Here is a 25,452-nt window from a genome sequence, read left to right as displayed (position 1 = left end):
TATATTCATGAACTGTATGTGTACTTTAAAATGTATGTACATGTAAGGATACATGTATATTTAAATGTATGCGTATGTGGATGCATGTGTTCTTTCTTTGCTTCTTTCAGTAGACACAGACGCTAAATATAACCAACGCCTTCTTTCTGACAATCTCCAGAAAAATAAGATAAGACGTAAACAGTGCTGACAAGTAATTGGGTGTTAACCATAGACTGTATGGCGTCAACATGTTAAGACGATATTTTCTGCGTGTTTGGACGTCATTACGTCTTAACGCGACATCGCTATTGGTCAATACCTGTTGACACGTCATGACGTCCCCCGTAGTTTCTGTGTAGTATTTTATAGGAAGAGGTCTTTTTCACAAAGGAGAAAACGTGTAGCTTTAAAATAACAAATTAAATCCGTTTACCCACTTGAGTGAAAGAGTCATGGCTCACCTGACAATAACAAAACCATTTCAAACAGTGCTAACTTAATTAGAGACAAAAAGGTGAACTAGTGTAGCATTTATATGCTAAATACTGATGGAGATCAAAATGGAGCGAAAGAGTAAGTAAATATTTGTATTTATATTTGCCATGTGGTTTAAAACGACTTTGGTAAATACCAGTGTATAAATAAATCCCAGTCCTTGTGTGGATATGAATCATCAACCGTTTGTTAGCATGTTAGCCGTAGCTAGTAGCTCCGTTGAAAGGTGGTTTTAATAGCTAGCTTCAATGCTAGCTACTTTTGTCATTAATCACGTTTAGGCGACCGAGCGTGACTCCAAATGCAAATGTTGCTGGTGTTTTAAGTTACGCTAAGAAGTTTGTTTACTGATTTTATTTTTATTTATTTTTTTATTATTATTATTATTCAACTCACACCGTTGCTAAAGAATACCAGAATGCCTCTGTCGCCTATGGCAACACGTTTAAACGATAATAAATAACCTTAAAATCAGATTTTTTCGACAAATCTGATTTGGCAATTGAATCATCTTAGTATATCTAAAATGTCTTAAGCTTAAAAAACATGTTTTGTTTTGTTTTGGGGTTTTTTTTGTACTGCAGCACATGAAAGTCTCCCGAAGTAGTTATGTTTTCCGACAGCCCGTAAAGGCGTCCTTTGACACGCTAAAGCCAGGAGCAAAGTTGCTGAAGGAATCCAGCCAACCGTGAGCAGAAGCGAGCGAAGGCGTGTCTGTGGCCTGAATATGAACACCGAGTGGCTCTCATCTGTCAATAGGAGCTCAGAGGGACTGCAGGGAGAGCAAACACACCAGCCGGGCTGACTTGAACTCCACTTTCCCTGCTGAACAACTGGTAACCGCCGATAGCCCTTATCTGCTCAGCCACCAACTTTCTAATCATTCTTTGTGTTTCTCATAATGTGTTTGTTTTACGTTTCAGATACTCCACTTCAGTGGCGGAAAACGGCGAACAAAAATGTCCCAGCAAGCAGTGAACGGGGTCCCAAGCCGGGGCAAGGTGCTGACTTTGGACAACATGAACCCCTATGTGAAGCGGGTCGAGTACGCGGTGCGTGGTCCCATCGTCCAGCGGGCGATGCAGATCGAGAAGGATCTGAAAGAGGTACAGTGAAGTGCGGGGCTGCAACGCAAAACAACAACAACAAAAAAAAACATTTAAAATAATGTTTTTGTAAACTTTACGCTGATGTGGCACTCGGGAGGAGTAGAGACAAGTTGTTTTCTTGAGACAGCCTCACTTTTCGGATCACATCTAGGTTTTTTTTTTTGACATAAAAACTAAAGCTGAGCAAACAGTTCATGTATATGTGTGAGGGAGTTGAAGGCAGTTGAAGGCATGGTGAATGGATTATTAGCCGTACAGCTGTTGCACAATTCAGCAGCTGGAATGTCACTTTACCCAACAGCAGTTTACTGGGAAATATTTTTACCACAGCTGTATTTTGACTCCTCTGAACACCTGGAAATGCCCCTTCTGTTCAAACGCTGCTAAAAAACGTTCAAACGGGCTTCTTAGTGGATTTTGGCACGGTGGAATCGTTCTGTTTCCTTGAGATACGGTGTTTTGTAACCCAGACGTATAAGGTGACAGAGAGTAGACCAGCTTTTAAAGCCCTTGCGTGGCAACCATGATCGGCGTGTTACGTTCTGCTTCCAGCAACTCGCATGGTATTTGACAGGAGTAATATTGATCTACCTTGCTTCCAGTGGGAGCGCATGCAGGCTTGTCTTTTAAAAGCTGTAACGCAAACCCCCTCAGCAGATATGTGCTCTGAAGGGACACGTGAGTAGCTGGAGGGAACATTTCAATCTTTGAGTACATTTCGGTCTCTTCTAGCCTGAGGTGGCTGCAGGATATTCAGAGGATGGGTATATTGTGGAGGGTTGTTACGTAAGATGAGAGGGTGCATTCTCTGTCCTCTTTTGTCTCTCTGGGTTGGCCCAGCTCCCTCCTCAACGCTGGGGAGAGAGTTCATTGGACTAAGCTGCAGCTGTGAGGCCCGGCAGCCTCAGAGGCATTTCTCTGCACAGAGGTTCATTACAATCGGTTCTGAAGAATGTGCTGCAGTTCTTGGTAGTTTTTTATTATTATTATTAAATCTTATTGTAAAGGGAAAGCCAAAAGCAGACCAGATGAATGACTTGAATAATTTGCTCAAAAGCCATGCATTTTGATTTTATTGGAATTATAAGAGTTATGACAGAAGTGTCAGTTTTCCTGAGGAAAAAACAACAAACACTGTTTGAAAGGTTTTCTCTTTTACTGATCACCTGTTCAGCTTACTTGTAGAAGTGCTAACAATGTGAAGTCCATCCAGGGGCTAGGAGAGTTTGTACGGCTGCAGTAGACATCCTCGGGTGTGTTTCCTGTTAAATCTGTGACTGCAACACTTTTGCTGGCGGCTCAGCAGATTTTGTGCAAGTATCTGTTTGTGCATGCGTGCGCTGGTGTGTTGATGACCCTTATAAATCCTTTCCCAGACATTTGGCATGACTCTGGCTGCACTGCAGTAAGCTAATTCAGGCCTGGATCTCGGCTGCTGGCAGGTCTGCATTATCTCTGACAATAAAGAGGTGACAATAGAGCAGGAGAATGGGGGGGGAAAAGGATCCACCTTGTATACAGTTCTTTCATATTGCCCTTCTCTCTTTCTTCTGAGTGAAGGGTGTGACTGCATTTAATTGGAAATGGTTAGATAAATCACATGAGCAAATTAGCAGAGTATTTTTCTGTTAGCACCAGTTAGAGCTTGAATTAGTACAATTCCACTTACTTTAGCACAACTGAGCAGCAGAACTAGTAAGGAACTGTATCTTACATGAAATATGACTTCGGGATGTTTGTCAGGCAAAGCTCCGTTAAGCCTGCTGACCCACAGGATGTCTTGGCCTAGCTCGCTGGTCTGTGCAATCAGCGCCTGGCGCTGACTGAGCAGGAGAACACGGTGCCGTGCCGGGGAACTAACTGGCTCCCGTTTTACCCGGAGAACAGCAGCCTCTTTGTTGCTCGTGAATAAGGACGGGATCATGACTAAAGAGAGAACGTGCTGCATACAGTTACTTAGAATTCAAACAGGCTCTTATTTGATTTAATTCTAGCCCAAAGAACCTTGGAGAGCTCGCTCACGCCATCAGTCAAGGACACTCAAATGATAATATTGACTCAGTCAAGTAAAATTCTCCCTGTGCCCTTGGAGGCGCAGTATTTTATCATGTCAATACACAGATTCATGACGACAGTCTTTCTGCATGAAGAAACTGAGTGGGACAGACAGAGAGCTGAAAAGGCTGGGTTAGGCAAGATCCGCGATAACTGGTTGGCCTGGATAGTAGCATGTAATGTAATGCCACCCCATTGTCCTCTTTCATTCAGTGTGGGAAATTTTATGTAGTAGTTTTAGCCTTAGTTGTATGTTTGGGTTACTAAACGTCAGCTGTAGCTTTCTGTTAGTTTTACTCAGAAATCAGCCCTTCAATTGAGATCTGCCTCTACATGTTTGCATTTATGACTCTGAACGCACCTGAGGCAGATTTCAACCAAAGGAGCAGCAGCTTTTGCGCCACAACACAAAACAAAACAAGTTCCTGAGATTCTTTTAGGTAAGGATTTGTGAAAGCCAAGTGAACAGTTATGGTTATTTAAATGTTATAAGCAGCAACAGGTGCAGCATGTTGCAACAAACAGACGTCCAGGCGCCAGAGCAGAGTTGGCATGATTCACTTAGGTCAAAGACATGAAGAGGGCTTTGAAGATTAAATGGAGATGAACAGTGGGTGGACGGAAAGGATTTGGATGACCGGGAAAAAAAAAATGCAAAAAAATCAAGCTTCTCCTGTGATTCCAGAAATTCTTCATTAATACCCAGCCAGCCACAAACAGTGAGGGGTTTGCATCTCTGTGGGTCCCAGCAGCGTCATCTTTTCCCTGGCCTGCTCTTCTGCACCACAGGCCAAACCAGTCTCCGTGCCAGGGTCTTTGTAAAACAAAAGTGTGCTAATGAGCGAGGATACGTGTGTGGGTGCTGACGGGACCAAAGGGTCACTGTGATCTGATTTTACATTCTGAACCTATCAGATTGCAACAACACAGACGCGTCCTTTTCACATGTGCAGACACAGCTTGTCTGCTTAACAGCTGCCACTAAAAGTCATGACGTTCTTCCTTGTTCCCCACTGCCTTTGTATTTTCTGATCAGAATTAAACTCCTTTATCCTTTATCCTTTCAGGGTGCAAAGAAACCTTTTACAGAAGTCATCAGGGCTAACATCGGTGACGCCCATGCCATGGGCCAGAAACCAATCACATTTCTCAGACAGGTTAGACCATCTCTGTTCAGTCTTGCCTTAAGTCTTTTGAGGGTTTGTTTAGCATATATAATTACTGTTGGATATACACTTGTGCTTTCTGCATTGACAACCATAAGTATTTGGATAGCACATTCAAGGCTACCACTTAATTCAGTCTAAATGGTTGCCGATAAATCTCAGTCACCACTCAGACACTGAACATGAGCCCTTTTGTACAAAGCTGAAACAAGACCCTGCAACTTTTCTTCTCCAACTCCATGTGGACACTTGCAATTAGTGTCAACAGGCCTGTGCTACACACACTATTCTTTTGAAAACAACTAATGTCCAAATACTTGGTCTACGGTCTTGACAGTATACTGAATGCGTCACGATTCCTCTTAATGTCGGATACAGGTCCTGGCTCTGTGCGCTTACCCTGAACTCCTACAAGACGACAAGTTTCCAGAGGATGCCAAAACACGAGCGCGCAATATTCTCGGGGCCTGCGGAGGCGGCAGTATAGGTCAGACAACTCCCCCTCTCTCCACTAATCAAGTTGAAAACCCCCTTCTTCCACTACACACACGTCACTAGCTTCAACCTCCATTTGTCTAGTCATTAATAATTAATTTGGACAGACTGGAACACTATTTGAAGAAAAACCACTGTCAGCCGCTATATGCAACGTTAAGTTTAAATCAAAGTTCACTGTTGTGTTTTTAAGGGGCTTACAGCGCCAGCCAGGGGATTGAGTACGTACGCAAGAATGTGGCGAACTACATAAAGAATAGAGACGGTGGCATCCACTCTGACCCCGACAACATCTACCTCTCCACTGGGGCCAGTGATGCCATTGTGGTGTGTATTGCTCTCTTTATTATCTTCCCCGAGTTGTTTTATGAGTTGATCCTGTCCTTCATGTCAACGCCAGAGACACACTTTCGTTAGAACATTTTGAGTATGTTCTCAATTTGACTTTTGTTAATCATAGACTTGGCTGCACTTTGCACATTTATGACTTCACTCCACCCATAGACCTTTGTCACTGTCACTTTTACGTAACCAGATCAGGCTCCTGAACAGCTTTCAGATAAACTCAACTACTGCACTGCAAGTTCCTGTTACTTATGTGTACACAGTGTGTACACATAAGTTTTTACATTTTTATTCCTCAGTCTTCCATAATATCACTGTCTGCTAAATGACCAGGCCTATTGGTTATGTACCTGTTCCTTTTCTTAATGTACACTGCACAAAAATTCTGACAATCAGCATAAATATATTTTCCAAAATCTCCTCTCCACACTTTTCAATCCCAGACGATGCTGGTGTGCGGTGAGGGTCGCGACCGCACAGGAGTGATGATTTCCATCCCCCAGTACCCTCTGTACTCGGCCGCTCTTTCAGAACTTGGTGCTGTGCAGATCCATTACTACCTGGACGAGGACAAGTGCTGGAGTCTGGACGTCTCTGAGCTCAAAAGGGCACTGACCGAAGCAAGGCAGCACTGCAATCCTCGTGTCCTCTGCATCATCAACCCCGGAAACCCCACTGGTATGCCTGGTGTATTTTTACGAAATGAAAGTTTGAAATTTCGATGTTGCGCAAGCACCGACTTACATGTGACATGTCTGATATGATTTGGACAGAAAATCAGTGTCTTTAAAATGAAATGGACAGAAGCTCAAACATATTTTGAGCTTCTCCATTTGTCTTTACACATCTCTTCTAATCGTCCCACTCTTTGTCCTGTGTTACAGGTCAGGTCCAGAGCAGGCAGTGCATTGAAGATGTGATCCGATTTGCTAAAGAGGAGCATCTCTTCCTCATGGCTGATGAAGTAATTCACAAATGTCATTTCCTCTATTGAGAAGTGTTTCACTCTCAGTTCTGTGTTGTAATAAAAGAAATTACTAATCATTGACAATAAGGTGAACATAAAAAAATTCTTATCTCTGACTTATAATAGACTTAGAACATTTAGGCCACACATAAAGCAGAACAGACCCAAGTCGTGCAGTTTCACCCACAGATGTTTCTAATAAAAACCTAAAATCTCTACCGGTCAAAACTGAAGAAGCTACTTGGAAGATGGAAGATCTTCTAGAAATCCTACGTGTTCAGGTGTCTCTTTATGTTAAATGTTCCTGATTTAAGATAAGATGATCCTTTAATTTATCCCACCTTGGGAGTGTTTGCCATGCTACAGCAGCGTATTGTTAATGTTACGGTGCACAAGACAAGGAAAAGTAAATCAGGTACATCAAACAAATACAAAAATAACAAATTAAACTCACTCATTATATAAGAATACATCTAAAACAATACATCATATGCACAAACCCAAACCCTACACTTAATTGTATGCTGCACATTTCAGTTAATTCTTATGTGTACAGTGTTTTTATGCATAAAATGACGTGTTTTGATAGGGTCCTCTGCTCAAGTTGTCTTTCTATTGTAGGTCTACCAGGACAATGTCTATGCAGAAGGCTGCAAGTTCCACTCCTTTAAGAAAGTGCTGTTTGAGATGGGACCAGAGTATTCCAGTACAGTGGAAATGGCCTCGTTCCACTCCACCTCCAAATGCTACATGGGAGAGTGAGTAGCGTGCTAGTGTGCGTGAAAGACACAGTCATTCATTTATACGTTTCCGCTTAAAGGTTGCAGAGTTTTTAAGTTAGTCCAGTGCCAAGACGCTGTTTATATACGAGTCTGTCACACTGACACACATGCATGCGTTGTGCCCATGGTTAAACATTATTTTCACTGAGTTTGCTGTTCTTTTTATTCACGCTGGTGTTGAAGGTGTCATTAGATGGTCAAGAAAAGTAGCAAATGCACCGACTAAAGCCAGGGAAGTAAAACCCTCTTACGGCCCCCAAGATGTTTGTTTCACATCATCCGAAACAAGAAAACTCCTTAAGTATACTTTGGAATTACTACCGGGTACTGACGTGTACATCACCTTCAGTAGTAGTAAACTTTGTTTTTTTGTCTTTCCTCTGTTTGCTTTGCCAGGTGTGGATTCCGTGGAGGCTACATGGAGGTGATCAACATGGACCCTGAGGTGAAGGCCCAACTCACCAAACTGGTGTCGGTGCGTCTGTGCCCCCCTGTGCCCGGACAGGCTCTCCTGGACCTTGTGGTGAACCCCCCAAACGAAAAAGAGCCCTCGTACACCACGTTTATGAAGGTATGAAAAGCGCACACACCTCACCAGTTCAAACACACACACACACACACCCTGGAAATCTTCTGGGTGTAAGCAAATAGAATTCGCTTATGTCAACACTCAAATGTACCACATCATATAATCTGTGCACACAAAGCCTGTATTGAGTGCTGTACAGTCCTCACACAGCACCCAGCCAGTTATAAATAATCAGCTTGTGAATCCTGTAATCTTCTAAAAAATGCTGCTGCACGGTGCTTTCTGATAGATCCCAACGTATAATTTAGAGCTGGAAAAGGAGTTTGAGCTTTGTGAAGAGTATCATATATAATGCATGCTGCTGTAATGTGGGCAGTCTGTGTCCACTGGACCCACAGATAGGTGGAAGCTTTGTGTGGTAGAGAGAGGAAGCCATTATGTTGATGGTCATTTGTCTGTTCTTAGGTAATATGAGTCCTTGGTTGTAGAGAGATTTGTCGCCATCCAACTGCATGTTTCAGCAGTTCGGACAAATATAATCCTCATTTAATGTTGAGCATTTTCATCATGTTTAAATGTTTTATATTCTTGTGTTTTTAGTCGCCTTCCCTTGTACCTGTATTAATTTAGTCGTATAGGTGACTTTACAATGACAATAAAGACTATCTTATCTTATAAAAGGAGAATAATAGTACAGCCTATAGTTACAACAACACATTGACTCTAATCATCTGCTATATATGTGTGTGAACATAAAAAGGAGAAGAAGGTAGATCTATTCCAGTGGCATCTTGTGTTGTGTTTTCTGCAAAGTTCAAATAATGGGTCAGTGTGGGAGCACATTGTCATGCCTCGATTGGCCACAAGGGGGAAGAAAAACTAACAAATGCTCAGATGATCACTTCAGAGTCTGGATCATATTAAAGCCAACAGCTTACAACATTTGAGGGCTGCCACCTGCCACCTGTGACATTAAAGACCACACCTTAACACGTGTATAACTTTAAGACTTCATATAATTTAAAATATAATGGGCGTGTTACACAAAAATCCACACGGTACAGTTGTCAGGAAGAGGAACATTTCCAATAATTTTTTGTACAAAGCTGTGAAGATTTTTATTTGAAGGGAGTCAGTCATTTACTCCCTTTTGGAGAGTCATTTGAGGAACTACACTTCCTCAGCCCTGCAGGTTGCTGTTTGAGTGTGACACGCAAAGAGAGTATTTCATGGCGGATTCATGCAACTGCCCCCCTGACAGTTTTCTTGTTTGCTTTCCTTCCAGGAAAAAACAGCCGTGTTGAAAGCTTTGGCAGACAAGGCCAAGCTGACGGAGAAGATGTTCAACACAGTACCTGGTATCAAATGTAACCCAGTCCAAGGAGCCATGTACACCTTCCCCCGCATCACTCTACCTCAGAAGGCCATCGTCAAAGCCAAGGTCTGCTCCACACACTCACCCTGCGTCCTCTTATTTACTCATCTATGCAGACCATCATGTGCTAAAGTATTTGTTTCTGCAGGAGGAAGGCCAGGTCCCAGATATGTACTACTGCATGAGGCTGTTGGAAGAGGAGGGAATCTGTCTGGTGCCAGGAAGTGGCTTCGGCCAGAGAGAAGGAACCTTCCACTTCAGGTTAGTGCAGTTAAACTGGCAGACTTGGATTCCTAAATTTAGCGTTATGGTACAATAAACATGCAGCCATTTTAATCCAAACTATTTGTGTTAGTCGGTTTCTTAACATGTAATAGGCAAAATTGTAGTTGAAGCAAAGTCACTGTCTTAACACACGCCCATCCTCCTCCGTCCAGGATGACCATCCTGCCTCCGGCTGAAAAGCTCGAGGTGGTGCTGCAGAAGATCAGCGAGTTCCACACACGGTTCACACGAGAGTTCTCCTAACGATCCTCCCACCTTCTGATTATATCTCAACAAACAACTTGTTCAGTGCCAGTATCTTTCAGTGCCTTCGTGTGAACGAGGCAGCAGCCGTTTGCAGTACCAATCTCTCACCTCAAGGACTGTATTAAACATTAGATCAGGTTTTATTTTTCATCAGAATTCTTGAAAATTTTATTTCTTAAGACAGACTTCCTGTTCCTAGGGACGTACAGCATGTGAAGATGTAAGGAATGTCACTACATGACGCACTTTCTTAGGTTTGTTTAAAAATATGTCTTAATGCTGATCTTTATCAATAGTGTTTCAGATCTTTCATCCGTACTCTTACTACAGATGCTACAGGTGTTAAGGTGAACGCAGCCAAATAGTCATTGACATGTTAGATGTTTACTTGATAAACCTTTGCACCATATTGACAGATATTGTCTGGGGGTGTCTCAGAATGGAGCCATTTGTATAATTTTTAAATTGTTCTTAAATGTGATTAAACTAACGCTTATTTTATGAACTATATTCAGTACTGATTCTTGCCATTTCCCAGCCTGACTTGAATTAATTTACCAAAACAAGGAGTCGTTTCTGAGTGCTGGCCCACAAAGCTGCCATCATTTTCAGTTTTATTTAAAAATTCTTCAACAGTGCTTACATGCTTTTAGAAACAGAAGAAAGCTGAATCTCTTGGAATGAACAGAAACTAAAATGATGATCGAATCTCGTAACCATCACCGCAACTCAGTAACACCATTTATAATCCTCTGCGTTCCCTTCACCTTCCCAGAGGCCTCTCCCTCAGCGTCCTCTAAGGCTACGCCCTCACATGGTAAGAGTTCTTGTCGAGAGAGACGGTTTCAAAGTTCGTCTTTCTGTGACAGCTTTGTGGCGTGCTTTTCCACGAACTTGCTGAGCCCTTCTACTGTTCTCTCTCCTCCTTCCAATTTGACAGGGCTCTGCTTGCTGTTGCTTGGGGAAAAGTATATTGTGGGGAAGCCTTCCACTTTGTAGCTCTCGTTTGGCACGTCGTTGGCTGTAGCGTCCATCTTGGCGATCACCAGGTTCTTCTCGCCCTTGTACTTTTTGGCCAGAGCCAAATAATCAGGCTCCAGTTTCTTACAGTGGCCGCACCAGGGAGCGTAAAACTCGATCAGGACGTCCTTCTGGGTGTCCATGACGATCTCGTCAAAGGTCTTTCCCACCACAACCTTAACTGGTCCTTTATTGTTTTTTGGCACCGGCTGAGATTTGATGATGGGTTTGAGCTTTCCTGTGAACAGGAGTCATGAAATAAATTCAGAATAAAGATCTAAAGTCACATCATGCACTAAACAAACACAAAAACACACTTACCTTTCTTAAAAGCCATAACAAAATCTCTCAGCACCTCCGAGTCAAACTCCTCAGGCTCCATGGCAAACTTTTTGTTTCCGTCTGCCATAATCCCCACATTCACTTCCTCTCCGCTCTCACTCAGGCCCAGACTCTTCAGCTCCTCTGCGTAATCCTCCTCGTCAGCAATGGCAAACGTGTACTCTGGGAAGTCCTTGGCCACCTCGAGCACCTTGGACCTCCAGAACTGAGTAGCTAAAACGACAAGAAGTTTGTTACACCAAAGGGCCAGAAATAAAAAATTAATGTGCAAAAGCCGATCCAAATTTATCACGTCAGCAAAAGACAGTAGACCACTAGGTTTAATGGATTAACTCACCTTTCCTGTAGTCAAAGCTGAAGTCAACACCATAATACACAACCACCAGGGGTCGTTTGGCGTAGCGTTTAGCATCGTTGCTTGGTTTCCTGTGTCCCACCAGAGGAATCACGTGTTTTTTGAAGAACTCCTGCACTTCGGACACCGGCGTAGAATCCTGTTTGATCAATTAACACACACACAGCACATAAAACTGAAAATGGCTGTTGCCAAGTGGAGCATGTATATTGCAAATATATTTTTTAAACCGATACTTCAACAGAAAGAAAGCACAGCCGTTTGAGATTCTGCCGAGTTTCATACCCGGTGAAACTAATTCAAATTCAACTGAAACTTGCTTTAAAAAAAAAAAAAAAAAAAAAAAAAAAAAAAGCGCACCTTGACTGCGAGTGTGTGAGATGACGGCTCGTACTTGGAGCGGAACTTTTCGGGATGAACAATGACGATCTGGCCGGTCGAAGCTTTGAGCAGCTTGGCCACTTCAGCGCTGAAGGAGTGACGGAAGGTGAAGTCTTCCCTCAGTGCATTACCTGTCAGACAAACAGCAGTGAGAATAATACCCATGTGATGACAGGCATTTGAAGAACCATAGTATGTGCGTTATGTTATGTTTTGGAAAATAATCTTAGGAGTGAAGTCACTGCATGTCTGTCAAAGTATGCAGCAACCACAATGCAGAATTACTTACAGGCCTCGATGTAAATCTCATAGGCTGCGTCCTGTTCCCCAGTAAACACACCGACAATAACGGCATCGTCACCATCCTTGACGAGTTCCTGCACCTGTTTTGCTGCCTGGACCTGTTTGGAAGGAGGTCCTGCCTGCTCACTCATGTGCTCAACAATACCTAAAAATAGAGATAGATATCAGCCGTGATAGAGAACAGGAAATGTGTACACAGACCCAAGCAAGCATGAAAATCAGTGTCAAAACTTACCATATTTTTCTCTGGGCCCGTTGTAGTCAAACACCTTGCCCTTCCTGAAGATCTTGAGGGTGGGATAGCCGGTAACATCGAAGCGCGAGGCGATCTCGCTCTCCACTGTGGCGTCCACCTTGGCCAGAGGAATGGGAGGAGAGCGCTGGCTCAGCTCCTTGGCTGCCTTCTCGTACTCTGGAGCCAAACGCTTACAGTGTCCGCACCTGGAGGTTGATTATAAAACAAAAAAAACAACAATGAGGAATCTTTTATTGGTGCTCAGAGCTGCTTTTTAAAAAGGCCTCACAGTCACTGTGACAATAACTCACCACGGAGCGTAGAACTCCACCAGGATGATGTCTGCGTTATTGACCGTGTCGTCAAAGTTGTCCTTGGTCAGCACCAGCGTCGCCTCAGGAGGGGGCTTCCAGTCCGGCTGAGCCACCTCTTTCACACGTTCCACAATGGCTGCAACGCACGTACGTTCACCACATTAATGCTTACATGTTTAAAAAAGAAAAAAAAAAAAAAGGAACATTACTTAAACTGAATGAACCGTTCCTACCCTTCTCTGTTCTGTCTCCGTCATATTCCACAGGTTCCCCGTTTTTCAGGATCTTGATGGTGGGATATCCCGACACTTCGAACCTGCTCGCCACCTCGCTGGCGACCGTCGCGTCCACTTTGGCCACAGGTATCGGGGGGTCATTCTCCTTGAGAGTCTGGGCGATTTTTTCATACTCGGGGGCAAACTCTTTGCAGTGGCCACACCTAAAAATAATAATATAAAACAGAACATGGATATACTGAAAAAAATCTGACAGGATGTGGAAGTTTGGGAAAAAACTCCTCTACATTTACCGCCTTTAGTTTTGATTTTAGATTCTTAAAATGAACACATATGGAAAATGAAACTAAAACTCACCATGGAGCATAAAACTCAACCAGAACCGTGTCTTTCCCCTCCATGAATGTTTCAAAGTTGTTGTCATTGAGAACCAGCACCCCGTTCTCCTCTTTCACCTCTGTGTCATCATCATCTTCCTCCTCATCGTCACTATCCTCCTCCTCATCGTCACTATCCTCCTTGTTTTCTTCAACATCTTACACCAGATAAAGAAAGGGAAGGGGGGTACACACTCATTTTTAGTAGGAATAAACAAAGACAATGTGTAGCTGCCACCAGGAAGTTGCTTGTTTAGATTGGACAGGCAGCAACAAGGCTACTCACTGGTGGTGTATAACTGAAATGACAACTTTAATTAATGTTTTTGATGTCCATAATGTAGTTGTTGACACTCAGGGTGAAGCTTAAAGCAGATCTGAGTGTGTGCTGCAGCTCTGTTGATGTTACCGTCAGCTAGCATGCTAACACAACAGTCAGGGCAGCGACTGTGACTTAGCTAGCTACTTTGCATAATAACAACAACTGTCAGCGAGCACACGCCAGCCGCGACACCGTTTGGCTCAAAAAACGACTTACCATCTTCGCATCTGCTCACGGTGGCGAAGTGTGCAACGCCGAGCAGCACAATCAGCAGCAAAGCAACCTTCCTCATTGTCCACAAACGGTGCGGGCCCCGCGTCAAAGACGTACTGCTCCTCCGAAAAGTGTATGCGGCTAATTAACTTAGCTAATGACGCTGATGAATATCATCAAAACGCGCGCTCGGACCCGCAGCTCGGATCAATACTGACAACTAAGTGGCCGTGCAACACCTGCGGTTCGAGGTTTCATACAAACTAGCACTTCTGAAATCAGCCACGCCGCCTCCTCCTCCTCCTCCTGCAACTTGTCTGACTTGCCACGCGGTGATTGGCTCCCATGGTGGGGCTCTCCTCCAATCACAAGCCGCCACTCAACTCCGAGTCTGTAACGTTGAAGGATGCTATTGGACACTTCTGTTGATTGTTTTCCCCTCTTGGACTGGATCATCTCCAGGATATGGGGCAGTAGAGGACAGAGATTGTACTTGACTCACAAACTTTATTTACTTAAAGTTTACATAGTTTTTTTTTTTTTCCATTTTCCAACTCCAGGCATTCATTACACTAAATATTCAACTAATACAAAAAGCAACAACTTTAAGACATGTTGTCAGACTGCACAGTGTCTATAACAGCCAGCATAATATTCCTACAATAGATAAACAACACGCTGCAGTTAAGAACAACTAACATAATAACAATACTTTGCAAAAGAAATATATGCCACTTACAACAACAGAAGATATCTGTGAAGGTTCTCAGTCATCCAGGCCATGTTTAGCGTTTTTGCATAACTAGAATGTTTTATTTCCTCTTTCAACTGAAAAATGTAAGATTTTTAACCAACAACTTGGCCAACAAACAAATACCAATACGTTCCTGGGTACATACATCTTTACAGAGCAGAAAATCTTACAGTTCAGATTTTGTTTTAGGTGTCTCCCAGTCATAACGTCATCCCTGACACTAGTGCACATTTAATTCTACTCTCCCGGGCTCCTCATGGACCTGAACCTCCACCATCACCTCCGCACGAGCGGCCCGAGTTTTACTCAACCAGCAGCTTTCGTTTGTTTCAGTCCATTTGTCGCCTTGCTTCTCTTGAACACCTTCAGCCCAAAGCCTTTTGAGTGACACCGACTCTGGGCAGGACAGCAAGTTCGTACCCTTTAATATAAAATCGGATGCCGCAGCAGCGTCTAAGTGTTTCATTTGGCCTCTCTGCTGTAGGACCTGCAGGATCTCCAGGTCAACCTGAGACCTGGTAGGAACAGAAATGAAGAGTCATGATTATTTATTTTATTTCTTTTTGCATCTTAGTAATGAGTCGAATTCTGTTACCTGAGCAGGTGAAGTGAGGGTAAGGTTTCTCCACGATCACCAACATTCGTGGGGTCATTCACCATCATTTGTGATTTTTCAGAGTCCTACGAGAAACAGCTAGTTTAAAACAGAGCCTTGTGAATGGTAGCAGGTATGGATATGGATATGTCGGGATCACCTGGCTGTTCGTGCTGGAGTGCAGTGGTGTGGGTGAGACGACAGGACTGTCTCCCTCTCTGTAGAGATGAGCTTTAGGAGGCAGAGTGTGGTGCAGGCTGTTGGAGAGGGCGTTGAGTCGGAACAAGAGTTCATCCACTAAGGTTTCAAACTCCTCAAGATAATAGGTCTGAAAAACGGGAAAGTCATTTACTTCTAATTAAGTCTGTGTTTGGCTCCTTTTCAGGGACTAAGCAGCTTTTTGTCTCACCCTCCTCTGCACGTTGTTATCAATCCACGCTGGTCTACGCTTCCCGGTGAACTCAGAGACCCTCTGTCTGACGTAACCAGCCAATTCCGCTATGGTGAAGACATTCCTCCTGCTCTGAGATCTTTTGACTCCTCTAATCAGTGAGGACACCACAGCAACCACCTATAAGATAGACACACGGCTGTTAATGATGTGAACTCACATGGCAGGTTGGTTCCTTCCAATTAACATATGCACAAATTTATGTACCACCGCTGTCCACGCCACAGTGGAGGATAGATAAAGAACTCCACGGTAAAAGAAATCACGTCCGGAGGGGAGGTGAAGGCCACTGGTGGCTGCAAATCCCCGGCGGTGACAGAGTAACGTCTGAAGGGAGCGGGGAATAGAGCTGAAGGCCCAGGAGCTTTGTGCGTAGAGCAGATTCCCTACGCAGGACAACGCCAGCACGAGCATCAAACCTGAAATCTAGCAGAGGAGAAGGTGCAGATTTTCTGTGAGTGAAGAGAATTTGTTTCTAACAAAATCTTCACAGTTGAGATGTAACTCTTTGAATTTAAAGGCTATTTGCAGTCATGCTGCTCAGACCTCTGACCTTTCCCCAGCTAGTGCTATTAGGGTATAATGTGTTTACCGCTGGCCATAAGAGGGCGGAGAGTGAGTGAGCTATGAGTGTAGCGGAGGTAGCTAAGGTCCTGTTCACCCTCAGCACAGTCACACACTTCATGGTCAGAAGAAAGAGAATAATGCCACGCAGAGTCCGAACGATCTGTAGAGAAAAAAAGACAACTCTGGTTTTTGAATGTATTTGAACTATAGTATAAAGTTAAATGTACAGTTTAATAAAGTTATGCCAGTGAACTAATCACGACTAAACAGAACAGGCGATATCTCCACATTATCTGTTGGTCTCTTCCTCTCACTTGTTCACAGCTAGCCAGGAGGCTAACATCAACGTGTCCTGTGCACTTGTGTCTCTGCAGCAGCCCCACAATCTCTGTGGTTATAACCGAGTGGTAGACGTGATAGACATAATACACCAGCGTCACTGTCAGCAGACTGACCTGCAAAGTAGAGACGTGGTGACAGTGTGAAGTATGCTTTTACGCCTACATTCATGAACATTTCAGACTGCAGTCAGAACCCTGCCGTGTGCTTTGACCTTCAGATGTTTACTCCTTTTGTGCTTTACTCGACAGGTATGTTAGTTTAATAGCTCTGGGTTACTTTAACCTTTCATCGAGGTCATTGTGGTCTTGTTTGCATTGGTATGAGGCCGAATGTGAGCAGGTGGGTATGTGACCATGTATTTACTGTACGTTCAAGCAGTAGGCATGGAAAGTGTTTCAGTGTCGTGGGAATTATTAAGTTCGAATCCCAGTTTTTACTTCTAGTATACTTACTTCCATCCAGTTTAAGGGTGTCCTCCAGTATCCCATCAGCCCTTGCTCTGCTACACTGGACACTTGATGACGAAGTTGTAGTAGAGACAAGAAGAGGAAGAGGAGCTGGTGGTGGGGAAGAGAAGAACTAACTTGAATTATCAACCTTAAAAGTTAATATTTAAACTTAGTCTCATGTTGGGTCAGCTTTGTTTTGGCACTGGAAACTAGTAATTGTGCGAGCTAAAATCTACTGAAGCATTTTACCTGGCAGACCATAACCATGTAGTCCCAGAGGGCAGGAGTATGATACACCCTAACTGACTGGACTTTAGCAGACGGCAGCAAGACGCCGGTAGGGCTCTGCTCAGTCAGCAGGGTCACGCTGGTGAACAAGTTGGGTGTGGGGCTGTAGAAGTTGAACTGGACCTTCAGGGCTGTCGTGTGTCCACCCAGCCAACCACTTGAATGCAGGAGCTTCAGCTTTGACGCAGCGTCAGTCCTGTAGAAGAGCAGATGATTTTATAGCGGAGGTCGTCATGTGGAAAAAGAAATTGTTCCCCACGTATGCTTGCCAGTGCATTGCTCACCTTTTACGGCCTAAGGAAATTGAAGCACTTTGTCCCGAGTAGCGACCCAGGTGACCACTTGTCCTTAGAAGAGTTTCCATGGGAACCTGGGAAGAGTGAGATTTGAGTATATGTTAATTGGGCTCTCTGCAAAGACATTCTGACATAAGAGTCACATTTCAGGACAGAGCACACATTCACACAGACAGTCAGAGCAACACATTAAACGAAATATAGATGAAAAGCACTGAGCTGGGCTGAACTGATTCGATTGATGGCAGGTGTTTGTTATTTTGTCTAAATCATTCATATCAATGAACATCCAGTACAGTGATTGTACAGTTGAACCAGCACCTTTTGAACACAGTTTCAATGAAAACAGAACATTATAACCTTTATAAGTGAAGCTCTTGTGGGTGCATTTAGTTTTAACAAGGCGTACCTAACAGCCTGGTATGTTTCCCAGTGTGGAATTAATAAAGCATCTATCTATCTATCCAATCTATCCAATCTATCCATCCATCTATCCATCTATCCATCTGTCTTTTGTGAAACAGCACCCTCTACAGGAGAGTTTAGTGGAGCAAAAACTCAGTATTTTTAATGACATTAATGGAGTCATGTGACCCCTTATTTGCCAGAAATTAAAATATCAATCAGCACAAACCATTCAAGAAAAAATGTCTTTAAGAGACTACTGTTATTTGATCTGTGTTCAGTAATTCGATTTGTATATATAAAAAAAATTAAATAAAATTATGATGAAATTCCCGTTATTGTTATTATAAATGTAATCTGAATGTTTGTATTAAAGTCAGTTTAACAGAGTATTGGAGCACCTGCAACTAAATGGTTATTTTTATTAATTACCTCTGTCACCTCCGTCTTCTGCAGGATAGGATCTCCAACCAAAATGCGTGCCTGCTGAATGACATGAGTGGTAAGTAAATGGCTTTATGCTCATACGTATATGCAACAGGTTCCTTCCACAAAAAGCTAGTTTTCAGTGGATCGACTTGTGTACCTGGTAAATTAATTTCCTAATCTTTGTGTGTTAAAAGTATCTTTAATCAATTTGCTCAAGTAACGTGGAAAGTGTTTCTTTCAGCTCACCTCAGTTTTGTGTGATGCATTCTTGTACAGTAAATGAAGCAGACTTGTTTGGGTCCACTTCCACCAGTCCTCATGAGTTCGTATGGACATAAAAGCATTATCACGGCTCCTGATGAGAGATGACATTTAATTTTTCCGTATGTTGGAGGTGATCTGATTCAAAGAGACGGTGTTACCTTATGAACTGGTTTGTAACAGCTTTTTGGAGGTGGTAATGGTCTCCGAATGAGCTGCCACAGGTTATACAGGTCATCAGGAAAACCATGGAGGCACAGAGAGACATCTCCCTGCACAACAAAGGCAGTAGAGTGAATCCTTTATGCAGCTTCAAAACAAACACAAACAAGCGCACACATACACAAAGACACACCTCAGTGTTTTATGGATGAGTGCCTCTCTTCTTTTATCTGCACGAGTTTTCCTCAGCTCCGCTGGAGCAGGGGGCCGAACGAGACGCAGGTACCGAGCTCTCTGACGATCCTCAAGCCGCTGTCAGTCGGAAATAATTGATTTTACCTTTTAGTAAACATGCAAAGATCAGAGCAAACTGCGGCAGAGTAGGGTCATCACCTTTTCAAGGTACGAGCAGCTTTTCTGAGGGACAGCAGATGGTCTGAACCGGTCCCCTGGTCGATTGGAAGAATCGGGGCTCCACAGTTTTGACGTTTCTATATCAAACTTCCTCGTGTTGAAGAAACTGTGAAAGTCTGGTGTGTTCTTGTACCAGCAGGAGGCCACCACAGCCACGGTAAGAATCTGAAAAGCCAGCATTTTTTATGGAGGATAGGTAATTACACCATCGCTTAGCTGAAATGTGCAGAGGTAATAAGTTACCACAGCTGGCTGGATGAGGAAGATGCAAAACATCAGAGAGAAGAAAAGAGACTGTATCCAGAGCAGGACCTCGCTGCTGCTGAATCTGACGCATGTAAACACACAGAGACACACTTAGATTATGATGCATGAAAAACGTGTCATCATTTATTAACGCAATAGCACATTTACCACACTAATCCATTTAATTCACCTCATTCCCAGCACTGCACAGAGCACCAGGCAGGAGAGGGACGAGGACAGACACAACGCCCAGGCCAAGCAGTGATACCACTGAGATGTTGGTCTGAGTCTTTGTTCTGTCAGTTTGTGCAGAGCAGCCCGCTGATGGCCGCCTTCCTCAAAGCCACGGTCTGGCGAACATTTTCCTTGAAGAACTCTCTCCTTTTGAACAGCTTGACCTTCATCCCTCGTAGCCGACAGCCAGGCTCTCAGGTCAGACTCGTTTCCCTCAGGTGCTTGATCAGCATTGCTCTCTTTAGAAATCGGGAACATTTTTTGAAGCTCTGGCTCCAAACTTATCTCAAATGCCAGAGTATCCTCCTTTCTGATGACCCCACCTGGTTGGATTACAGGTGCTTTATCTGCATCTTTATTTTCTAGAAACGTATTGGAAACTGACAGGAGGTCTGTGTCCTGGAACACAAAATAGGTGTAAAATACTCTAAAAACAGACACAAAAAAATGGAAATAGAAAATATTTGAAGGTGTAACCTGCTGTTTCTTCCTCCAGGCTTCCTGTGCCCACTGCTGAAGGCCGCTCCAGGAGAGATGGGACTCAGATACACTGGTATTAACTGAAAGAGCATCTTTGAGAAAAAGGTAAAGAAAACAAATGAAAAAAAACAAATAAAAATCATGTTTTAGGTGATGGATTTAATTTCAAACCAAACCCACCTTCAGAACAGTAATTTTCAGGCATTCTTCCCTTTGTACGTTGGGTTCTTGGTCCCATCAGCTTGACCTCACGCAGTCGAAACAGGAAAGATATCACTGCTGCTGCAGGCAACACAGCCAGCACACTTAAAAGTCCTGCTCTTACAGAAACAGCTGACATATCGACAAGGCTCAACTCCAACGGCAACTGTGAGCAAAGGATTAGAAAACACAGCGTCGCAGGTTTACGCGTTTTATAACTCTTGTGCACCAAATCTTAAACTTTTAAGGTGGTATCCACCTACCTGATGGTCCGTTTGTGATATGATCACTGCGTCGACACATGCATACCCCAACAGCAGCAGCAGACACACGCCAAGCCTTTGAGTTTGTGTGAATGAATGAGGACGTGGGCAGCTGTGCACCGATGTCCAGATGTGGAAATCTGACCAGTAGTCAGACAGCTTGAGACACAACACCTGCAAGGATACGAGGTGGAGACCTAGAGTCACGTGGGAGTAGAGGTTAAATGAGTGTTTATATACGTATGTGAACGCTGTACCTTAGCAAAGCCCATCCTTTGAGTGCAAACGCGCAGCATCCTCTCTACTCGGCCGTCGCCTCTGTTCGCGGCTAACCAGCACCGAGCGACAAACAGCCGAGTGCATCCCCCCATCACGTGTGCTCTGTTCACCTGAAATAAAAGAAGATAAACAAACCAGAATCAGAATCAGCTTTAATGACCAAGTATGTGCACATACAGGGTATTTGACCAGTTTCATGATCAAAAAGAAAGTCCAAGCACTGACAAAAAACAAGCACTAAACTGGAGTTGCTTTACCTCAGATACCTCTACTTGTTTGAGGTACCAGTCAGGGGAGGGTCCGGAGTTGTCATGCCAGATGTGGACCCCCCACACAGGGCCCAGGCTGTCTGCTGTGCTGTGGAGAGAAGAGACATGATGTAGTATAATAATGTTGCATACTACTATACACTGATTAACTGTATAATCTAGCTGCAGGTATGTGTATATATTTGGAAGCTCTTACCTCAGTAGGAAGGTGTCTTGGGAGTTCCTCCTGAACAGAGAGCATCCTGGGACTTGTAGTTCTCTTGTCTGCGAGAGCCTGTCTTCACCATGCAGCACTATGTAAACCTGGTAAACAATAGTACCAATTTTTATAACTGAATTTAATAAAGTTTGGGAGACGAACCAACACAAACTGAAATTAAATATTGCTCCTGTTTAGTAAAGTATACATGCTTAGTTTCTAAAGAACTTGTTGAATTTGTTATTAGAGACACCAGTTTAATTCTCATACAGCTGTTCGGTGTGTGCCAGGCTATATCTAGGTGTCAAAACCTGTGATATTTCAGAACGAGGACAGCTGCGGTTTCTCTTTTCTGGACATGGACTCAACATGAGAGTGGAAGGGTGACAGGGAACAGCGTTATTCTTACAGCACGTGGGCCGCGAGGGAAAACAGGAAGAAAGAGTCAGAACTGCTCAGGATCAGAGCGGCAACCAGACCAGCATCAGCCCTGGTGTATGGGCTGGGCTGGGCTGAGGCAGCTGAAAGAAAAGATGTGAATGTGTCTGACTGCCTGGTCACTGGGCTGGCAGCCGGTCCAAAATATACTTGCCTTCTTATCCTACATACCACCAGGAAGCTTTTCACTGACGCAGAAATGCAGAGCAGAGGAATAAATAGGAATGAACCAAGAACACTGAAACGTTGTGGTCATGATGAACCATTACAGTAAAAATTGTTTATTTTGGAGAATAACAATGTGCAGGTAAATTACAATTTGACTCTAGGAAGGAACAAAAAGCTGCCTTACCTTTGCACTCATAGAGGCCACAGAGCAGAGGCCGGTGTGGATGGTGACAGCGTAGAGATACGGGTCAGATGGAGAGTTGTCAGGAACGTAGTGGACTCTTTGATTCTCCTCAGAGGCGACGTCGGCTCTCTTACACACCACCAACAACGGGATGTACAAGCACACGCACACCATCAGCACACCCAGCACTGTCAGGTCACTGGACACACTGAGGATTCAGAGAGGATAAAATCTAATGAAAGCAACAATTTTCTGAGTTCACTGATACATTTTCTTGCATTTGCATCATGAACCAGGTCTCAGAGGGATGCAGTCACCTTAGGAACGGGTCCAGACTCTCTGTGTCATGGCTGCTCTCGATCTGCTGCCTCAGCACAGTCAGCGGACTTAACTGGTGGCAACTGGATTCAACCAGGAAATGCAAGATGTGACTGATTGATTAAAGTAAATTACTATATTGCTATGTGTTTATCTTATCTTATCTTGTTCTCACGTCCACATGCATTTGAATGATGCCTTACCTGCAGTTGACTGAAGGGGCCGCGTCTGCTTGCCGTGTCCTGCAGCCGTGGTGTGTCCAGGCCCCCTGCTGGCCGTCCCAGGACAAACAGAGGCTGCTGTCAACTGTTAGACTGTAGCTTATCTGTTCACTCAGACGTTTGCTTCTGGGTGCTTTCCCAAACTCAGCGTTGAACAGGGCCAAGTGACCAACCCCTGCAGCTGGAAATGTAGAGTCATATTAATTATTACACTTCGTAAAATGACCAGGAAGGAGGAAGAAGGGCCAAGCTGAAAATATAAAGATTGAACGTCAACATTTCTTACCATTGAGGTAGAATGGGAGCAAAGTGATACGTGCGGTGTTTCCCTTCCAGTGGTAAATCTTGCGCAGGTGGTGCACGCTGGGAGTCGGCCTCTCAAACATCCTGATAAAAAAAGAGACAAATGATCTGTCATTTCTTCTTGCCATTATCCCAAACTTTATTAAACATAATTACATTTCTCGTAGCTCCAGCTTTCAGCTAGTCTACCTGAAGAGCAGCATGACAGGAAACGGCTTGTCAGGCGGCGGAGTGAACACCACGGTCAGCTGGACGGCTTGCTGCAAGTGCTCCTTGCTGATGTTGAAGCTGTGATAGTTGACCTGGTCGCGCAGGAGGACGTGCTCATTCACAGAACTCTTCTATAGCAAATATGTGATTGAATGTTGTTAGTCGCTGTGTCGGTGTACTGAAAAATTAGCTTTTCAAATGTAATGTGAGGAAGAAAATGCATTCAATACATCCGCTAGAGCTCAGAGATGCATGCAATACATAAAACACTCCACAGGGAACCTTTCATTTTCCAAAAAGAACAAGTAGCTACATACGTTTCTTTGAGGATGTTGCAGCACAGCGTTGATCGGCTGAACAAGGGAGCGGACAGGAATCTTTCTCCTGTTGCTGCACTTGAAGAGACTGAGGTCAAACACCAGTCCACTCAGCTGGAAATCAGCAGAGGAGGTAAGAGAATAGCTGGCCCAGGTGTACGGGCTGTGAGTGATCTCAGTCAGCACCCTGAGGACACACGGTCGATCCCCCTCACTGTCTCTACTCCGATGAACAAACAGAATCTGCATCAGAGCAGCAGGCAGGTAGAAAGTGGCTGAGCCACTGCTGATGACTGTGGAGGTTTGGTTTTGGGATGCTGCATGCAAGGTGATGAGACCGGTGCTAACTCTGTGCTCCTGGATTTCATGAAACAAAATGTACTTCTGGAAAAAAGAAAAGGAGTATCAGTCAGTAAAGCGTGCATAATAACTGAATGAGGATTCTACAAACATAAAAATGTATGTTTTCTCTCACCAGCATCAAGTCTGAAGCAGTCTGGAGGATATCGGCTACAAGCTGCACTATTTGCTTTGTTGGAACTGCTCCTACTTGTTTGATGTGAAGACGAGTAGATGAGTTCAGTATAGAGGCATCAGGAATGACTTCTGCATGTGCTCCAGGTGTGAAGTTATGACTAGTGGCCACCTGAAGGTTGTATGAAAGCAGGCCTACCAGAGAGCTGACTATCCTCTGGTTGGCATAGTATTGGTCACCAACTCTGGGCTCTGAGATAGCCTGAACGTGAGCCGTTACTCGCTTGGCACTCGCTAATGTCACCTAAAAGAGATTAAACAAGTATGAGAAAGTGTTTATCTTTCAGCAGACGCCGATCAGTGTCTCTTCATCCAGAAAACAGAAAAACAAAAAACCCACCTGTGTTGTAGCTTGTAGAAGGTCTTCGAGAATGCCGATGGTGTCTGCTGTTGGTGCCTAGAATTGAAAACACGCCAGAATAACGCAGGAAAAGATGCTTATAGTGCTCTTGCAGGTTTGTGTGCAATTAAGTACCTGCTCGCTGCTTTCGAGCTCGCACACTGTGCAAATTAGCACGTTGCGCATGTGTGTCTGTGCCTGTGTGTTGGCCCGAGTGTCCAAGCTGAGCCTGTTCAGGATGCCGGAGAGGAGACTGACGTAGTTACGAATCTCAGCACTGTTTCCAAGCTGCACCAGAACAGACAGGTTCTTCAGACCTGCCTCTGAACTGGAGACGACAAACAACGACAACATATCACACAGTATGCATATTGGGAAGGCTTGCACAAGGTAAGAAATTGATGAATATGATTTATCGATTAACAACTATCCATTTATAAGAGTAACTTTTGGGCTGTCAGATTGAATTAACTCCCTAAATATTGCTTAGCATAACATGCTTTGTCTTTACTTATCTCTTTAACTCACAACACAAACTTGTCATTTTGCTAATTACAACTAAACCCTTTATAAAGAATACATCGTTTAAAAGTGATAGTGGTACGTGTATACACTAATATTTATGAGATCCTAAACTTAAAGTGTTTATTTTGCCCAATGTGCTTGGAAACACTGTGTTACCTCAACTTATTGTGGACCTCACCAGAGTACAACATGAACATGATCATATGTTCGTGTACATGTTGATGTAATGTTTATTCTTACAGCTCCAGACCAGGATCATGATGGGAAGAAGATGATGAGGCGTCTCTGAGGAAGCTCGGTTGGACTTGGACGATGACGGGACAGGGTTTGGTGGACGACCCATATGCGCTATTGGTGATCTCTGTATAAATGGTTACTATA

At 43.8% G+C, this 25,452-nt stretch overlaps 3 protein-coding genes across 3 annotated transcripts in view; 1 reads left to right on the top strand and 2 right to left on the bottom strand.

The window, feature by feature from the left end:
* Positions 1-1,071: 1,071 nt before the first annotated feature.
* On the top strand, positions 1,072-10,332 carry LOC311503286 (alanine aminotransferase 2-like). Its single transcript, XM_084565926.1, has 12 exons — positions 1,072-1,313; positions 1,401-1,583; positions 4,709-4,798; positions 5,186-5,294; positions 5,496-5,629; positions 6,091-6,325; positions 6,532-6,611; positions 7,236-7,372; positions 7,793-7,967; positions 9,211-9,366; positions 9,449-9,561; positions 9,738-10,332. Exons 2-12 carry the CDS (start codon positions 1,437-1,439, stop codon positions 9,826-9,828), a joined length of 1,467 nt encoding a protein of 488 aa, XP_084422052.1. The 5' UTR covers positions 1,072-1,313; positions 1,401-1,436; the 3' UTR covers positions 9,829-10,332.
* Positions 10,333-10,401: 69 nt separating this feature from the next.
* pdia4 (protein disulfide isomerase family A, member 4) lies at positions 10,402-14,227 on the bottom strand. Its single transcript, XM_084565925.1, has 10 exons — positions 13,933-14,227; positions 13,375-13,552; positions 13,015-13,220; positions 12,779-12,917; positions 12,468-12,673; positions 12,219-12,377; positions 11,909-12,060; positions 11,531-11,687; positions 11,173-11,406; positions 10,402-11,089 (listed from the first exon to the last, which is right to left on the bottom strand). The coding sequence occupies exons 1-10, from the start codon at positions 14,006-14,008 to the stop codon at positions 10,677-10,679; spliced, it is 1,920 nt and encodes a 639-aa protein (XP_084422051.1). The 5' UTR covers positions 14,009-14,227; the 3' UTR covers positions 10,402-10,676.
* A 959-nt stretch (positions 14,228-15,186) lies between these two features.
* pkd1l1 (polycystin 1 like 1, transient receptor potential channel interacting) overlaps positions 15,187-25,452 on the bottom strand; it is a gene marked incomplete at both ends in the record, with an annotated part of 31,847 nt that continues 21,581 nt past the window's right edge. Inside the window, 30 exons of the mRNA XM_084566630.1 lie at positions 15,187-15,198; positions 15,439-15,606; positions 15,688-15,849; positions 15,937-16,155; positions 16,283-16,500; positions 16,547-16,751; positions 17,091-17,195; positions 17,337-17,571; positions 17,660-17,745; positions 18,752-18,860; positions 18,928-19,038; positions 19,122-19,240; positions 19,322-19,507; positions 19,586-19,670; positions 19,779-20,221; positions 20,300-20,394; positions 20,522-20,669; positions 20,767-20,940; positions 21,024-21,155; positions 21,303-21,402; positions 21,511-21,617; positions 22,304-22,511; positions 22,621-22,704; positions 22,825-23,023; positions 23,129-23,229; positions 23,335-23,486; positions 23,673-24,056; positions 24,148-24,450; positions 24,631-24,874; positions 25,312-25,447. Of these exons, the coding sequence (XP_084422756.1) occupies positions 15,187-15,198; positions 15,439-15,606; positions 15,688-15,849; positions 15,937-16,155; positions 16,283-16,500; positions 16,547-16,751; positions 17,091-17,195; positions 17,337-17,571; positions 17,660-17,745; positions 18,752-18,860; positions 18,928-19,038; positions 19,122-19,240; positions 19,322-19,507; positions 19,586-19,670; positions 19,779-20,221; positions 20,300-20,394; positions 20,522-20,669; positions 20,767-20,940; positions 21,024-21,155; positions 21,303-21,402; positions 21,511-21,617; positions 22,304-22,511; positions 22,621-22,704; positions 22,825-23,023; positions 23,129-23,229; positions 23,335-23,486; positions 23,673-24,056; positions 24,148-24,450; positions 24,631-24,874; positions 25,312-25,447 (5,030 nt within the window). The remainder of the gene's footprint in view (positions 15,199-15,438; positions 15,607-15,687; positions 15,850-15,936; positions 16,156-16,282; positions 16,501-16,546; positions 16,752-17,090; positions 17,196-17,336; positions 17,572-17,659; positions 17,746-18,751; positions 18,861-18,927; positions 19,039-19,121; positions 19,241-19,321; positions 19,508-19,585; positions 19,671-19,778; positions 20,222-20,299; positions 20,395-20,521; positions 20,670-20,766; positions 20,941-21,023; positions 21,156-21,302; positions 21,403-21,510; positions 21,618-22,303; positions 22,512-22,620; positions 22,705-22,824; positions 23,024-23,128; positions 23,230-23,334; positions 23,487-23,672; positions 24,057-24,147; positions 24,451-24,630; positions 24,875-25,311; positions 25,448-25,452) is intronic.

The sequence above is a fragment of the Chelon labrosus genome (assembly GCF_963514085.1).
Source record: "Chelon labrosus genome assembly, chromosome: 18".
Classification (NCBI taxonomy): domain Eukaryota; kingdom Metazoa; phylum Chordata; class Actinopteri; order Mugiliformes; family Mugilidae; genus Chelon; species Chelon labrosus.
The sequence above is the reverse complement of the archived record's forward strand: the minus strand, read 5'-3'. Positions and strand labels throughout refer to the sequence as shown.

Bases quoted from the DNA above. Each gene is read 5' to 3' on its own strand.
- pdia4 (XM_084565925.1), bottom strand. From the start codon at position 14,008: ATGAGGAAGGTTGCTTTGCTGCTGATTGTGCTGCTCGGCGTTGCACAC. The intron at 13,553-13,932 runs GTAAGTCGTTTT...ATCTGGTGTAAG, and splicing joins CGTGAGCAGATGCGAAGATG to ATGTTGAAGAAAACAAGGAG. The intron at 13,221-13,374 runs GTGAGTTTTAGT...TATTATTTTTAG, and splicing joins GTTGAGTTTTATGCTCCATG to GTGTGGCCACTGCAAAGAGT.
- LOC311503286 (XM_084565926.1), top strand. From the start codon at position 1,437: ATGTCCCAGCAAGCAGTGAACGGGGTCCCAAGCCGGGGCAAGGTGCTG. The intron at 5,630-6,090 runs GTGTGTATTGCT...TTTCAATCCCAG, and splicing joins GGGCCAGTGATGCCATTGTG to ACGATGCTGGTGTGCGGTGA. The intron at 6,326-6,531 runs GTATGCCTGGTG...CCTGTGTTACAG, and splicing joins CAACCCCGGAAACCCCACTG to GTCAGGTCCAGAGCAGGCAG.